General features: G+C 41.6%; 1 protein-coding gene across 2 annotated transcripts in view; it reads left to right on the top strand.

Moving 5' to 3' along the window:
* The window catches only part of MAP3K3 (mitogen-activated protein kinase kinase kinase 3), a 66826-nt gene that overhangs the window by 30903 nt on the left and 19389 nt on the right, over positions 1 to 16534 (top strand). Inside the window, exons 1-3 of one of the 2 annotated variants that reach the window (XM_072746864.1) lie at positions 2859 to 2987; positions 5699 to 5812; positions 14936 to 15056. In XM_072746864.1, the coding sequence (XP_072602965.1) occupies positions 5768 to 5812; positions 14936 to 15056 (166 nt within the window). In that variant the 5' untranslated portion in view covers positions 2859 to 2987; positions 5699 to 5767. Of the gene's footprint in view, positions 1 to 2858; positions 2988 to 5698; positions 5813 to 14935; positions 15057 to 16534 lie in introns of those variants that run through there. The other variant, XM_072746863.1, reaches the window with a different exon arrangement.

Here is a 16534-nt window from a genome sequence, read left to right as displayed (position 1 = left end):
GCTCCATGCACCGGGAGCCTGACGTGGGATTCGATCCCGGGTCTTCAGGATCGCGCCCTGGGCCAAAGGCAGGCGCCAAACCGCTGCGCCACCCAGGGATCCCTCCTGTCATTATTTTAGATCACAGATGTCTTTCCATACTCTGCTGATGTCAGTGACCAAGAGTTGACTAATTTACATTTTATTAATTTAAAATCCCTCAACCTCTTTTTCTTTTTTTCTTTTTCTTTTCTTTTTTAATAAATTTATTTTTTATTGGTGTTCAATTTACCAACATACAGAATAACACCCAGTGCTCATCCTGTCAAGTGCCCCCCCCAGTGCCCGTCACCCATTCACCCCCACCCCCCGCCCTCCTCCCCTTCCACCACCCCTAGTTCATTTCCCAGAGTTAGGAGTCTTTATGTTCTGTCTCCCTTTCTGATATTTCCCACACATTTCTTCTCCCTTCCCTTCTATTCCCTTTCACTGTTATTTATATTCCCCAAATGAATGAGAACATATGTTTGTCCTTCTCCGATTGACTTACTTCACTCAGCATAATACCCTCCAGTTCCATCCACGTTGAAACAAATGGTGGGTATTTGTCATTTTTAATGGCTGAGTAATATTCCATTGTATACATAAACCACATCTTCTTTATCCATTCATCTTTCGATGGACACCGAGGCTCCTTCCACAGTTTGGCTATTGTGGCCATTGCTGTTATAAACATCGGGGTGCAGGTGTCCCGGCGTTTCATTGCATCTGTATCTTTGGGGTAAATCCCCAACAGTGCAATTGCTGGGTCGTAGGGCAGGTCTATTCTTAACTCTTTGAGGAACCTCCACACAGTTTTCCAGAGTGGCTGCACCAGCTCACATTCCCACCAACAGTGTAAGAGGGTTCCCTTTTCTCCGCATCCTCTCCAACATTTGTGGTTTCCTGCCTTGTTAATTTTCCCCATTCTCACTGGTGTGAGGTGGTATCTCATTGTGGTTTTGATTTGTATTTCCCTGATGGCAAGTGATGCAGAGCATTTTCTCATGTGCATGTTGGCCATGTCCATGTCTTCCTCTGTGAGATTTCTCTTCATGTCTTTTGCCCATTTCATAATTGGATTGTTTGTTTCTTTGGTGTTGAGTTTAATAAGTTCTTTATAGATCTTGGAAACTAGCCCTTTATCTGATACATCATTTACAAATATCTTCTCCCATTCTGTAGGTTGTCTTTTAGTTTTGTTGACTGTATCCTTTGCTGTGCAAAAGCTTCTTATCTCGATGAAGTCCCAATAGTTCATTTTTAGTCATACAGCAATTTGGTAGCGTGGCAGGATACAAAATCAATGCCCAGAAATCAGTGGCATTTCTATACACTAACAATGAGACTGAAGAAAGAGAAATTAAGGAGTCAATCCCATTTACAATTGCACCCAAAAGCATAAGATACCTAGGAATAAACCTAACCAAAGAGGTAAAGGATCTATACCCTAAAAACTACAGAACACTTCTGAAAGAAATTGAGGAAGACACAAAGAGATGGAAAAATATTCCATGCTCATGGATTGGCAGAATTAATATTTACAGGGCAATTTACATGTTTAATGCAATCCCTATCAAAATACCATGGACTTTTCCTCAGAGAGTTAGAACAAATTATTTTAAGATTTGTGTGGAATCAGAAAAGACCCCGAATAGCCAGGGGAATTTTAAAAAAGAAAACCATATCTGGGGGCATCACAATGCCAGATTTCAGGTTGTACTACAAAGCTGTGGTTATCAAGACAGTGTGGTACTGGCACAAAAACAGAGATCAATGGAACAGAATAGAGAACCCAGAAGTGGACCCTCAACTTTATGGTCAACTAATATTCGATAAAGGAGGAAAGACTGTCCATTGGAAGAAAGACAGTCTCTTCAATAAATGGTGCTGGGAAAATTGGACATCCACATGCAGAAGAATGAAACTAGACCACTCTCTTGCACCATACACAAAGATAAACTCAAAATGGATAAAAGATCTAAATGTGCGACAAGATTCCATCAAAATCCTAGAGGAGAACACAGGCAACACCCTTTTTGAACTTGGCCACAGTAACTTCTTGCAAGATACATCCACGAAGGCAAAAGAATCAACCTCTTTTTCTTTTCTTTGCCCTCTAAACCTTGCCCTGTCAGGATTTGAGAACCACAAATGAGAAATCTCTTGAGACTTCATTTTATGTTTATTGTTAGTAATAATAGCTTTATTGAGGTGTTATTCACCTACCATAAAATTTATCCTTTTATTTTTTTATTTTATTTTTATTTTTTTCAAAAGGGCAAACTTTATTTAATTTTTATTTATTTATGATAGACACACCCACAGAGAGAGAGAGAGAGAGAGAGAGGCAGAGACACAGGCAGAGGGAGAAGCAGGCTCCATGCACCGGGAGCCCGACGTGGGATTCAATCCTGGGTCTCCAGGATTGCGCCCTGGGCCAAAGGCAGGCACCAAACCGCTGCGCCACCCAGGGATCCCAAAATTTATCCGTTTAAACTGTACAATTCAGGGTATCCCTGGGTGGCTCAGTGGTTTAGCGCGTGCCTTCATCCCAGGGCGTGATCCTGGAGTCCAAGATCAAGTCCCACATCAGGCTCCCTGCATGGAGCCTGCTTCTCCCTCTGCCTGTGTCTCTGCCTCTCTCTCTCAGTCTGTGTCGCTCATGAATAAATAAAATCTTTAAAAAAGAAAAAAATAAACTGTACAATTCAGAGGTGTTTTTTTTTTTATATTTACAGAGTTGTATGACCAACACTACTATCTAATTTCAAATACCCCAAAGCAAAGGCCTGTACCCATTAGCAGTCACTTCCTCTTCTCTTCTCTCCCCAGCCCCTGGCAGGCAAACACAAATCTACCTTCTGTCTCTCTGGATTTGCCTATTCTGAACATATCATATTACATGGAATCATACAATATATGGCTTTTAGTGTTTGGCTTCTTTCACTTAGCATAATGTTTTCAAGGTAAGAATACTTCATTATATGGATAAACCACACCTTGTGCATCCATCTATCTGTTGGTGAATACTTGAGTTGTTTTCACCTTTTGTCTATTATGAATAATGCTGCTATAAACATTTGTGTGCATATTCTCATATGCACGTATGTTTTCAGTTCTCTAGAGTACACATTTAGGAGTGGAACTCTTATGGTAACTGTATGTTTAGCTTTTTGATAAACTGCCCATCCTTCCCATATCCCCTGTACCATTTCACATTCCTACCAGCAACATATGAAAGTTGTAATTTCTGTATCCTCACCAATATTTGTTATTTCTGGGTTTTTTTTTTTTTTTTAAATTATAGCCATGCTAGTAGATGTGAAGTGGTATCTCATTGTGGTTTTGATTTGCATTTCCCTAATGCCTATGATATGGTGCATCTTTTCAGTGCTTGTTAGCCTTTGTCTTCTCTGGATAATGTCTGACCATTAAAAAGAATTGGGTTATTTAGTCTCTTACTGTTGTGTTATAGGAGTTCTTTATATAACCTGGATATGTAGACCCATACTGTACATTTACAAAGTTGTAGTTTATTTGTTTACTTTGAAGCCTACCCTAATTACTTCTTTATCTCTCTCCCACCTCCCACAACAATCTTTCTTTATTCCTACTTTGAGTGTTACAGGAAGAAATTCTTTTAATATAATATGATTTGTAAAATTTTCTCCCATTCTATGAATTCTCTTGAAATTTTATTTTGTTTTTTAATTTTATTTTATCCTTTTTTATTTATTTTAAGTAATCTCTACACCTAACATGGGGTTCGAAATCACAACCCCAAGATCAAGAGTTGCATGCTCTTTTGACCGAGCCAGCTAGGCACCCCTTGAAATGTTCTTTTAAACACTGTCCTTGCTATTTGTGTTTTCCTGGCTATGGTTTAGAGTTGTCATCTCTGAGAACTGATGAAATTAATTGGACTTTTTCTTAATTTTGTGTTTGCCACAAATGTATAAGATCTGACATTTGCTGGGTCCCAGGCAAAGCATACTTTTCTTTTAGTATCAAATACTCATAGTGTCCTCTAGATTTAAAGATTTATTTATTTATTTGAGAGAGTGAGTGAGAGAGAGAGAGAGAGAGAGAGCAGGAAGAGGGGCAGAGCGAGAGAGAAACTTAAGCAGACTCCATGTTGATGTCACAGCCCAGAGATCACAACTGAGCTGAAACTAAGAGTTGGACACTTAACAAATACCTTTAAACATTAAGGTACCACATGCTGCTATGCAGCCTAAATTTCTGTTCTTTTTTTTCTTTTTTTAGATTTTATTTATTTATTCATGAGAGAGAGAGAGAGAGAGAGAGAGAGAAAGGCAGAGGCACAGGCAGAGGGAGAAGCAGGCTCCATGCAGGGAGCCTGACGTGGGATTCGATCCCAGGTCTCCAGGATCAGGCCCTGGGCTGTGGGTGGCATTAAACTGCTGAGCCACCCAGGCTGCCCTAAATTTCTATTCTTGAGTGAGTTTTCATCCTCTGCCTGCCCCCCTCCTCCTATGCCTTTTCTGCTTGTTCTGTCAAGGGCAGCATAGGATAGGGTAGGATATGATTTTTCTGCTTAATTTGGGAAGAAATATGGAGCTTTAACTGTTTAGGATTTGGTGCTTTGGAGTAAAAGATGTTTTTATTTTTTTTATTATTTTTTTTAAATATTTATTTATTTATTTATTTATTTATTTATTTATTTATTTATTTATTCATTCAGAGAGAGCAAAAGAGAGTCAGAGACACAGGCAGAGAGAGAAGCAGGCTCCATGCAGGGAGCCCGACGCGGGATTCAATCCCCAGTCTCCAGGATCACACCCCGGGCTGAAGGCAGCGCCAACCGCTGCGCCACCAGGGCTGCCCTAAAGGATGTTTTTAAAGAGGAAGCAAGGGCAGCCCGGGTGGCTCAGCTGTTTGGTGCCTGCCTTTGGACCCGGGCGTGATCCTGGAGACCCTGGATCGAGTCCCACGTCAGGTTCCCTGCATGAAGCCTGCTTCTCCCTCTGCCTATGTCTCCACCTCTCTCTCTCTCTCTCTCTCTCTCTCTCTCTCTCTCTCTCTCTCTCATGAATAAATAAATAAATAAAATTTAAAAAATAAAATAAAGAGGAAGTGCTTCTCAGAAAATATCTTCAAGCAATGGGGTGTGCAATAGCAGTAGATGAACTCAGAAACATAAAGCTAAACAAAAGAAACTAGATGCAAAAGACAATGGGGTGTGCAATAGCAATAGATGAACTCAGAAACATAAAGCTAAACAAAAGAAACTAGATGCAAAAGACTATGACCTGAATTGAATATGTATGAAGTATGATTCCATGTGTAGCAAATGTCCAAATGAGGCAAATATAGAGACAAAAAGTAGAATAGTAGTTGCTAAAGGCTGCAGGTGAGAAGAGGGAGTGACTACAAGTGAGTGCAGGATCTTTCTGGAAAAATGTAAATGTTAAAAATTGAATTATGGCGATGGTTGCACAATTGTAAGTTTATTAAAAAATTATTGAATAGTTGTACACTTAAGGAAAAGAAAAAGAAAATATTTATATGGTTTCAATTAGTTTTAACATCCCGTAGTATCCAATGAGATTGTTTTCCTTCAGATTTATTTTTTGTTGTTGTTTATTTTGCTTATATTTAGAAACTAAAGATTTTTATCTTATATGCTTCTCTTTTTCTGTGTCCTGTGTCACAGCTCTCCATCCTGCTGAAGAACCAAGATGATCTTGATAAAGCAATTGACATATTAGATAGAAGCTCAAGCATGAAAAGCCTTAGGATATTGCTGCTGTCCCAGGACAGAAACCATGTAAGTAGCCCCTATGATGGCCTGGTAGCTAAAGACAAAACTTGCTGTGCTTTAGGAGTTTACCTGGCTTCCTTGACAGAATTTTGTGTTCCTCAACTGCTGTTAAAGTAAGCACATAATGGGGGGTGTTTGCGTGGATCAGTCGGTTGGGTGTCCTACTCTTGATTTCAGCTCAGGTCATGATCTCAGGGTCATGAGATCAACCCCTGCATTGGGCTCCATGTTGGCTGTGGAACCTGCTTAAGATTTTCTCTAACCCTCTCCTTTTGTCTCTCCCCACCACCTTTTTCTCTCCCTAAAACAAATTTAAAAGTTAAAAATGAATCAGGCATAGAAGTGCAGCCCAGCCTGAGTGGCCAGGTAGCATTTTGGATGTGATTTCACTGCAAAGTCAAGTCATCCACGTTAAAGTTGCAGCTAAAGGTTACTTGGCTTGTGACATGGGAGGAAGGAAAACATATGATAAAAGAGAAAATTCTTGGGATGCTTGGGTGGCTCAACAGTTGAACGTCTGCCTTCAGCTCAGTGCGTGATCCTGGAATCCCGAGATTCTCACATCAGGCTCCCAGTGGGGAGCCTACTTCTCCCTCCGCCTGTGTCTCTGCCTCTCTCTGTGTGTCTCTCATGAATGAATGAATGAATCAATCAATCAATCAATCCAATCTAAAGAAAAAAAGAGAGAAAATTTTTTCTATATTTTTGTTATTTCAATTCAATTTGGATCCCAACAAGAGAGATTTGATGAGGGTGGGGTGTAGCAAAGGTTGCCAAGGATTTGAGACTATCATGTAAACCTCTCACAACTCCTCAGCAGTCATGCCTGTCTCTTGAGAAACATGTAGGAAACAGACCTTTCCTTCTGTTCAATGGAAAAAAGGCCATGGAGTGGGCTTCTTGTAACTTACTAGCTGCTTCCTTACCAAATGGCAGGCAATCTATCTATAGAGGCCGTCAGAAGTGAGGAATTATCCCTTAAATAACTGCTTCTTTTAAAAGGTCTTTGATGCCTATATTTCGCAAGAATGATTGCAATTTGGGTCTGTCGTCATCTTTTTCTTCTTCTTCTTTTTAAGATTTTGTTTATTTGAGAGAGAGAGAGAGATTGAGCATGAGTGGGGGCAGAGGGAGAGGGAGAAGCAGACTCCCGGCTGAGCAGCGAGAACTGATGTGGCACTCCATCCCAGGATCCCAAGATCACGACCTGAGCCAAAAGTAGATGCTTAACTGACTGAGCCACCCAGGAGCCCCCTTACCATGTATTTTTAAAAAGATGTTTTGGGATCGGGCTGTCCTACTCATTAGGGGGAGGCACAAGAGAATGCAGTTAGGAGGCCTTAGAATAAGGAAGACATTTTCTAATATTATAGACATGTCCATGTGATTGAGGATTGGTCTTCTCTGTCCCAGATGTATCTTTTTTCTAGATATGTTTTGGGAAGTATTCTGAAGTAAAATATATACTTTATTATTTTATTTCTCTGTTCAAGTTACTTACCTGCTCCTTATAGTCTTTCTTTATTGCCTCTCATAGAAGGTCTAAATATAGTCTAGCATCCAGGGTTTATCACCAGATATCCTTCTTTCCAGTTCTGCAGTCTTTCCATATCCCTCAACATACTCAGCATACTCCCACCCATTCTGCAGTTCTTCCTTATTGCTCTTTGCTAGACCGTGGCTATGACCTTGTTTTTAGGATCTTACTTGATTTACCTGCTACAGAGTGGTCAGTGTTTGTGACTGCAGCCATCTTATCTTGGTTATTCCCTGTTCCTTTAGTCATTGGATATAATGTGCACACTAGTTTATAGGTTGCTTAGTAATTGCCCTCTAGTTGATACATATTTGTAAGTTTTACCCCAAAAGATTATTAAGCTCCTCAAGAGTAGGAGCTGTGATTTTTTTGTTTTGGGACCCCTTCCCCACCCATCCTTTAAAGAAAACACAATGAATGCTTCTTTTTTTTTTTTTAATTTTTTATTTATTTATGATAGGAACACAGTGAGAGAGAGAAAGGCAGAGACACAGGCAGAGGGAGAAGCAGGCTCCATGCACCGGGAGCCCGACGTGGGATTCGATCCCGGATCTCCAGGATCGCGCCCTGGGCCAAAGGCAGGCGCCAAACCGCTGCGCCACCCAGGGATCCCCAATGAATGCTTCTTAATTATTAGTAAAAGTCAAGTGGAGATGATATTCAGCAAACCCCTTCTATACAGAAGAAGCTAGAATTAGGCTTCGGTTTAATGGTGTAATTGCTTGACTAGAAGCTAGCACCCTTGATTATGATCTCTTCATTCCCTTGATGAGAATGTATAGATAAATGGTTCTTTACATCCACTTTCCCATCCTTTAAGGGGTATGCATGGCTGCAGATACTGCTGCAACACCCAAGCTGTTTGAAAAATGACCATCTGAGCTCTGATGCCTATGGCATTGCATTAGATGTTGCATAAAATAAATGCCACATTGATGCCTCTCTAAGGACTTTTATGTGTGTATGTATATATATACACATATATATATATAAATTTTTTAGGACTTATGTTTTTAAAAATTACTATAAAGTCAGTATAAATTCCCCCCTCCCCTGTCAATATAACTTTTTATAAAGCTTTACTTATTTTTAAATATTTTATTTATTTATTCATGAGAGATGAGAGAGGTAGAGACATAGGCAGAGGGAGAAGCAGGCTCCATGCAGGGAGCTCAAAGTGGGACTCGATCCCAGTACACTGGGATCACGCCCTGAGCCGAAGGCAGACACTCAACTATTGAGCCACCCAGGCGTCCCTTTATAAAATTTTAAAAAGAATTATTAGGGCGTCTGGGTGATGCAATCAACCTCTTGGTTTCATCTCATGTGTGATGCCGGGGTTGTGAGATTGAGCCCTGTTTTGGTCTCCACACCCAGTGGGGAATCTGCTTGGGACTCTCTCCCTGCTGCCTATTTTTCTCTCTCAATTAAATAAAGAAATTAAATAAAGAGAGAATTACCCTATGCAATCCTATCACTATAACACACTCATCAGTTGCTATTTACATGTACCCCTATAGTTTTGAGGTACATACTTTAAGTATTGTCATGGTAGTCCTCCAATTTTCTAATTTATTTTTTCACTTAACGTTGTGATGCACATTTTCCCATGTTAATGTGTGATCTTTGTAATTAAAATTTATCAAGATGCATAATTCCCTTGAGTAGATATACCATAATTTAATTAAATAACCATTTTTGTTATTATCAGGTCACTTAAGCTGCCCCAACTTTTTGCATTTATAGAGATTTACATTTAAGACTAGCAGTTGTGAAAAAAAAAAAAAAAAAAAAGACTAGCAGTTGTGGGTAGCCCAGGTGGCTCAGCGGTTTAGTGCCTGCCTTCAGTCCAGGGTGTGATCCTAGAGACCCGGGATCGAGTCCCACATCGGGCTCCTTACATGAAGCCTGTTTCTCCCTCTGCCTGTGTCTCTGCCTCTCTCTCTGTGTGTCTCTCATGAGTAAATAAATAAAATCTTTAAAAATAAAATAAAATAAAATAAAATGCTTTAAAAAAAAAAAGACTAGCAGTTGTGGGGACACCTGGGTAGCTCAGTGGTTGAGCATCTGCCTTTACCTCAGCGTATGATTCCAGGTTGGGGATCAAGTCCTGCATCGGGCTCCCTGTAAGGAGCCTGCTTCTCCCTCTGCCTATGTCTCTGCCTCTGTCTTTCATGAATGAATGAATGAATGAATGAATAAAATCTTAAAAGAAAGGACTAGTAGTGGCAATGGTAATGGTGGTGATGAAACCTTTCCTTGGGAACTTCCTCACCTAGACTTCACTCTTCTTTTTTTTTTTTTTCTTTCTTTTTTTTAAGATTTTTATTTATTTGAGAGAGGAGGGGAAAAAGCATGAGGCCTGGTAGGGAGGACAGAGGGAAAGGGAGAAGCAGACTCCCTGCTGAGCAGGGAGCCCAGCACGGAGCTCAATCCCAGGACCCTGAGATCATGACCTGCGTTGAAGGCAGACACTTAACTGACTGAGCCACCCAGGAGCCCCACTGCAGGCTTCTTAATAAGCTCAGGAATCTCACCTCTAGAACAGTGCTTCTCTAACCATCTGTGATGAAAAATCAGTTTTATTTTTCTAATTTCCAGTCTGTTACAGACCAATTTTTTTTTTTAAAGATTTTATTTATTTATTCATGAGAGACACAAAGAGAGAGAGAGGCAGAGACACAGGCAGAGGAAGAAGTAGGCGCCATGCAGGGAGTCCAACATGGGACTCGATCCCAGGACTCCAGGATCATGCCCTGTGCCAAAGGCAGGCACTAAACCACTGAGCCATCCAGGGATCCCCCAGACCAATTCTTTTTAAAACACAAAAACTGAAAAATGAAATGGTAAAATAAATGAGAGATATACAAAATATAAGACTATAGTATTTATCGTTAATTTCAGTAGACAGAAAGTCACTCTGCCAAATTGCTGTAAAAGTCTGTAGAGAGTTATTCTCTGTTTTTGTACTACCTTGTTGAGGACTGTTACACCATCAGCTGTTGCATGGTACCAGCCCCACAGATCATACTTAAGTGTGCTACTCCAGGATACCATAGCACCCTGCTGTGTCTCCAGCAGATAACTGGCAGCCACTTCATTTCTCTATAGAGTTTCTTAGCAATCTATTGCCTCATCCACCTCTTGTTACTGCTTCACTTCCCTTATACCTATTTTCAAATGTGCAGTCTCTTTCTTCTCTCTGAATTCCTTTTCTACTGATCCTTCTATTACAGCTTCTAATCTTTCCTCTTTCTTTACCCCCCACCAAGATGTATGTCTAACCCCTCCCAGCTCACCTGGCCAAGGCCATGTCTTAGGCTTCATGTTGTTCTTACCTGGGAACTCCTGGAGTTTGGTCATCACAGAGCCTCCTATTAGTCTGAAGAGCCTCTCTCTAGCCTTGCTTTCTCCTGCCATTTTAGGATACTTCATCATCTCCTTCAGTAGTTCTTGCTGCCATAGGCCTGTGCCTATTTATTCCTATTACAGACTTTTCTCTAAGCATGTGTGCATTCAACTGTGAGTTTATCTTTCTACTCTTGACCTTCTTATAACTTCCTAGACCCAAATTTTCCACTATCTTAAAATAATCTCAAGCTTAACATTCTTCTGTCACTTATATCTGAATATGATAAAAATCAAGTACCTAGTCACCTTAAATGGAGTATGGCATTTTGTTTTGTTACCTCAGATTCACCCTGACAAGGGTAAACTTCTAGTCTTCTCACCTAAATGTTGCCCACTTCCCAAATATCCCATCAGTGAGTTCCATGCTATCTTGTCTACTATTTAAGTTCAAAATATCAAGGATAATCTAAAATAATGGGGCAAGTGCAGGAAGATAGGACCAAATTTGTTGAGTACAATAGCTTCGGTCTGGCCTCTGGTTAAATATAACACCTTGCATGTATAAGTGCTTTTGTCTCTCTGATTCTTGCAACTTTGAGAGATCAAGGGCAGGCAGCTGTTCTGGCCAGTCTACACCTAGGGAAACCTAGACTTAGGGTTGCTTGCCCACGGTGAACAATCAGTGATGACAGAGTTGGTCTAGAATCCAGACGTTCTGACTTGTAGTTCAGTACCTATCACTTACCCTCCGGGAGTGGGGTCTGATAACTATTATAGTGTCCTTGGAAGACCTCCTCCGGGCTCTTCCACAGTTCATTATAAGCAGAACAGAAAGTATAATGTTGCCCATGGGAAGAAGTTGTGAGGTGTTGTGTCATTCTCTATCCCACAGCTCAGAGGGTAACTGAGCTAGAAAAGGTCCAGGGAAGATGACATTTTCAAGGGGTTGGAGTCACTTTTGTATGTGAATAGCCAAAAAAGCCTGGGACTCTTTAGTCTAGAAAGGCACCCTAAGCTGTAAATATGCAGTCAAAGTCTAGGAAGCCCTGGAGAGTACAGATAATGAAAACACAGATTTAGTCACCTTATCTCAATTTGGATGAACTCTTTAAATATTGGGTTACCTTAGGAGAAGAAAATATAACTATCATAAGTATTGTAGTCTTCTGTGCAAAGTCTCTTGATGCCACCCTTGAAGCAGAGGACTAATGAGATCCAGGGTACCATTTCTCACCTTACATTCTCATGAACCAAACTGGAGCAAACACACACACACTTTTACCCTCTGCATAGTTGAATCCACTTGTTCGTTTTGTCTCATTCCATCAAATCTTTTATCAAGATAGTCTGTGGGTCAACTCTTGTAACCACTTTTTCTGCTGATCCCGTAGTTTCCAGTCACCGTAATCTTTATTGATGTGGTTCCCTGGTAATTTTTCGTGTTGTTTGTGTTAGCCACACACACTGCTACCTACAGAGTCCTTCAGTGAGATTTACACTGAATAGTCAAATGCCACCTTCTGTTTTCTATCTTTAGAACATTCTGCTGGCCACACTTTACCTGTGGGCTTTCCTTTCACTCCACCACAGTCCCCTCTTGTTTTTCCTAGCCCCACCTCCCTCTCTTTCCCACTTCTAGTTTGTGTTCAAAGTTTCCTGAATCCTTGCATGAACTTCATTTTTGTTTACTGTGCCATTCTCCTTTATCCCTCTACTAAGGTTTTCAAACTTGACTGAATATTACAAACACTTGGGGAGATTTAAAAAATACCAGTCCTTAGGGACGCCTGGGTGCCTAAGCAGTTTAGCACCTGCCTTCATCCCGGGATGTGATCCTAGGGTCCTGGGATCGAGTCCCACATTGGGCTCCCTACATGGAGCCTGCTTCTCCCTCTGCCTGTGTCTCTGCCTCTCTCTCTCTCTGTCTCTCATGAATAAATAAATAAAATCTTAAAAAAAAAATACCAGTCCTTGGGCCCCATCTCCAGAGATTCTGTTGTAGTTGATGTGAGGTGTCTAAAGCCCCACAGGCAGCTCTAATGGGTGTCTAGAATTGAGAACTGTGAACTTAAATTGAAATATAACTCTCCTACAACCTTGCTGCTCAAAGTGTAGTCTATGGACCAGGAGCATCAGCACACCTAGAAGCTTGTTAGAAATGCAGATTCTCAGGGTACCTGGCTGGCTTAGTTGGGAGAGTGTGTGACTCTTGGTCTTGCGGTTATAAGTTCAAGCTCTACATTGGGTATAGAGATGACTTAAAAATAAAATCTTAAAAAAAAAAAAATGCAGGGGATCCCTGGGTGGCTCAGTGGTTTAGCTCCTGCCTTCGGCCCAGGTGTGACTCCGGGGTCCCGGGATTGAGTCCCACGTTGGGCTCCCTGCATGGAGCCTGCTTCTCCCTCTGCCTATGTCTCTGCCCCTCTCTCTGTGTCTCATGAATAAATAAATAAAATCTTAAAAAAATAAAAAAAATGCAGATTCTCGACTCCATCCCAGACATACTGAGTCAGAATCTGTGTTTTAACAAGGTCTCAGATGATTTGTGCACATTAGGGTATATGAAGCCTTCCTTTGAAACCTCCATTGATCCTCTTCATCTGTTTTCCAACCTGTTGCCGTAATTTCAGCCGTTCCTTCTACAAACCAATGCTCATGCTGGCTGTGGAACCTACTTTACTGTCTCAGTTCTTAGAGTTTAAAATTGAGTCTAGAGTGTACGTTCTTTTGTACATTTCAAATTCACATTGCCAAGATTTATGGAATTCTCACTGTGTATAAGCCACTGTGTGTGGGTAGCCCCGGTGCCACCTGTGGCCCAGGGTGTGATCCTGGGGACCCGAGATCGAGTCCCACATCGGGCTCCTTGCATGGAGCCTGCTTCTCCCTCTGCCTGTGTCTCTGCCTCTCTCTCTCTCTCTCTGTGTGTGTCTCTCATGAATAAATAAATAAAATCTTAAAAAAAAAAAAGCACTGTGTGCAAGCAGGTGTCCTCAGGGGGCTCATCATGTGGCTCTTCTCTTTCTGACTATAGGGCTGTGGCCTTTCCTTGCCCTTCACTGGCCTGTTTCCCCAGTATGTGGCTTTGACTGTTTTTTCCTTTCTGACTCTCAGCAGAGAGCTATTGCACATCGGAGGCTTCAGAAAGAACATTCCACTTCCCCTTGGTTCTGACTTCCCGTTAGAGCAAGACAGTTTGTAGAGACAGCCCTGCATGTGATAAAGTCTGGCGTGGAAAGACCAGAGGAGGCTGCTTGGCAGCTGAATTCAGCCCTGAGAGCGGGAAGCCTTTTTCCTGGAGGACAGGATATAGTTTGTTTAGGTCGAACTTTTTTTTTCTTATGTGAGGTAGAAGAGCTGGAGAAGCAAGTTGAAACTTTGATCCAAATTATTTAGCGCTCCTGACCTCCCATTCCCACTCTCTGTAGTGCTCCACGTATTTATAATCGCATCCCTATGTCACTTGCTCACCATCTACCTTCACTTTTCAGCTTTCTCAGTGCAAGGTCCCTCTTTGTTGCTTTGATTTTTTTCTAGGGCTCGTTGGGTGGCTTAACTGGAACAGTGGAAAAGTGAATGTGTGTGTGTGGTAAGCTTTCTGACTCTGTCCCGAGATCCTTGACCTCTGACAGAATGGTAGCTATGATAGCCTTTCCCAGATGAACACAACCCTGAGGTGGTTTTGCACATAAACCCCTGGTGATACTAAGCAACTGAGATTTTGCCATAATTTGTGGGGAGTGATTGTGGTTGGGGGAGAAGCAGCATATCAAGCTACTTTTAGAAATACATGTTTACCAACCAGAATTCTGCTGGGCGGAGAGGTTACTGTCATTCTCTATTCTGACCCCCCACTCGGCAGGTGATCTCGCTGCTGAAATAATTTCCTGCTATTTTTCCCAAGCTCTCTGGAGAATTTTATGAGTGGGTATTTACAACTCACTTTTCTGTTTAGCATATTATTATAGGAAAACCTATTATTCCTCCATGCCTGGGTCATCACCTCTTAAACTGGGGCATTGGGTCTTAGTGCTCAGATATCACTGAAGCTGTAAAACTACCATGAGGAAATCGTGATTTGCCCAGGTTGAGGAGTAAGATTTGGGGGGGAAGACTGGGTAGCTCATGTATTGAAAGCATGAAGACAGCTAAGAGCACGAGGAATTCTACAGAAGGGACATGTGGGCCTCTCTTGGCCTGCCTGCTAAAGATAGTTCAACCTTTCTCCTCTTATCTTACAGACCAGTCCCTCTCCCCATTCTGGGGTGTCCAGGCAGGTGCGGATCAAAGCTTCCCAGTCTGCAGGAGATATCAATGCCATCTATCAGCCCCCTGAACCCAGAAGCAGGCACGTCTCTGTCAGTGAGTATTTCACCTCTTTTTTCCCGTCTCATCTAATTTATCTGCCCATGCTTTTAAAAAATTAAATATTAATTAAAAACCATCATCAAAGATTTATTGACTGTTAACTCTGTGGAAAATAATCCTCTATGCCTTTATTTGGGGGGAATGGGTAGAGAAATGACCGGGATGGTGTCCTTGACTCTCACGGAGCTTACAATATAACAATGTGATGGTGTGACCAAGTTCCTTTTTAAACATGTCTGAAGAAGTGATCTCCTCAAACAATATTTTATTGTTTGAGGTCTCCAAAACTTGGAGACCTCCAACATAAACAGTTCACTCTCATTTTTGACCATTGTTTTGCTAAAAACTAGGGACTTACAAGGTTAGGAGTAAGGTCCAAGTTTAAATTTTAACTTCAGATCTCTTGCTTATGATTCCTGAGGAGTCCTTACACTTTGAGGAAGATGTTGATCAATGAAACTTTTAGAGAATCAAACTAAGTTGTCTGGAAAGAACAGGAGACTGTTCCCATAATGTATGTGATTGGCTAACTAGGAAGAAAACTATGTAGCTGCCCCCAGACCTCCCAGGAAGGAAATCCAAGTCAAGTCTGTGCATTATACCAGATAGTCCAGTATGGCTCTGAATCCCATTTCCTCGGAGTCTGAAGAGAAAGCCCATGTCTTGAATTGTGAAATTTGTATCAAGAGGGAAACCTGACCTTACCAAACATTTGTGTTGAACCTACTGCCCTAATGTTGCTCAGACCCCTCCTACTGCTAGGAAGACAAGTTCTATCCACACAGGTAGAGTTGCATCAAACTGAACTCTCTGAAGATCTTGAGCTCAGTTTGGGGAGTTCTGAACATCAATCCTGCTGCTAAGCCTATCTGAATGATAAGCCTCCTGAGAGGGTAGCAGAAGAATGTGTTACTGAGGCACTGACTTTGCCTTATTGAGTAATTTCTGGAACTTGAGCAAACACTGGTAGTAAGTGTTGCCAAGCTGGAGACCTGTATAAGAGTTTCATATTTCTCTAGCATTGTGGATAATTAATTGGTGACGATGTTTTCAATAAGCTGGTGGGGGTGGGGGGCAGAGAGCCAGCACCCTAGCAAGGAGGCCCTATTTGAAACATCTCTGGCCCTGGAATCCAGGTGCCCTGAAGCCTAGGAAACTCTGCCAGCATGACCTCTGTTCCAGAGCCCTCAGAGAGATTGAGGGGCTGGAGGAAGGCAGCATTGTTCATTTGTACAGGAAGCAATGAGGATCAACATGGGGCAGTGATTGGGCCTCCTGCTCCTTACCAAGATTTGTGTGTAGAGGCAGGGGCTAAATGCTGGGCCATTGTTTTGAGGAGCCATATATGGAGTTTCCTTGTCTGAGAATGCTGAGGAATAGGATTTCTATGAAGTAGTTCCTGTGTATCTAGAAAATGGCCAACACAGGTTCCCAGTACATGTAGATCTTGGGTTTCTTCATTCAGCAAGCAG

Source organism: Vulpes vulpes, chromosome 2 (assembly GCF_048418805.1).
Source record: "Vulpes vulpes isolate BD-2025 chromosome 2, VulVul3, whole genome shotgun sequence".
Classification (NCBI taxonomy): domain Eukaryota; kingdom Metazoa; phylum Chordata; class Mammalia; order Carnivora; family Canidae; genus Vulpes; species Vulpes vulpes.
Note: the sequence above shows the minus strand (reverse complement) of the source record. Positions and strands in the feature narration are given on the sequence as shown.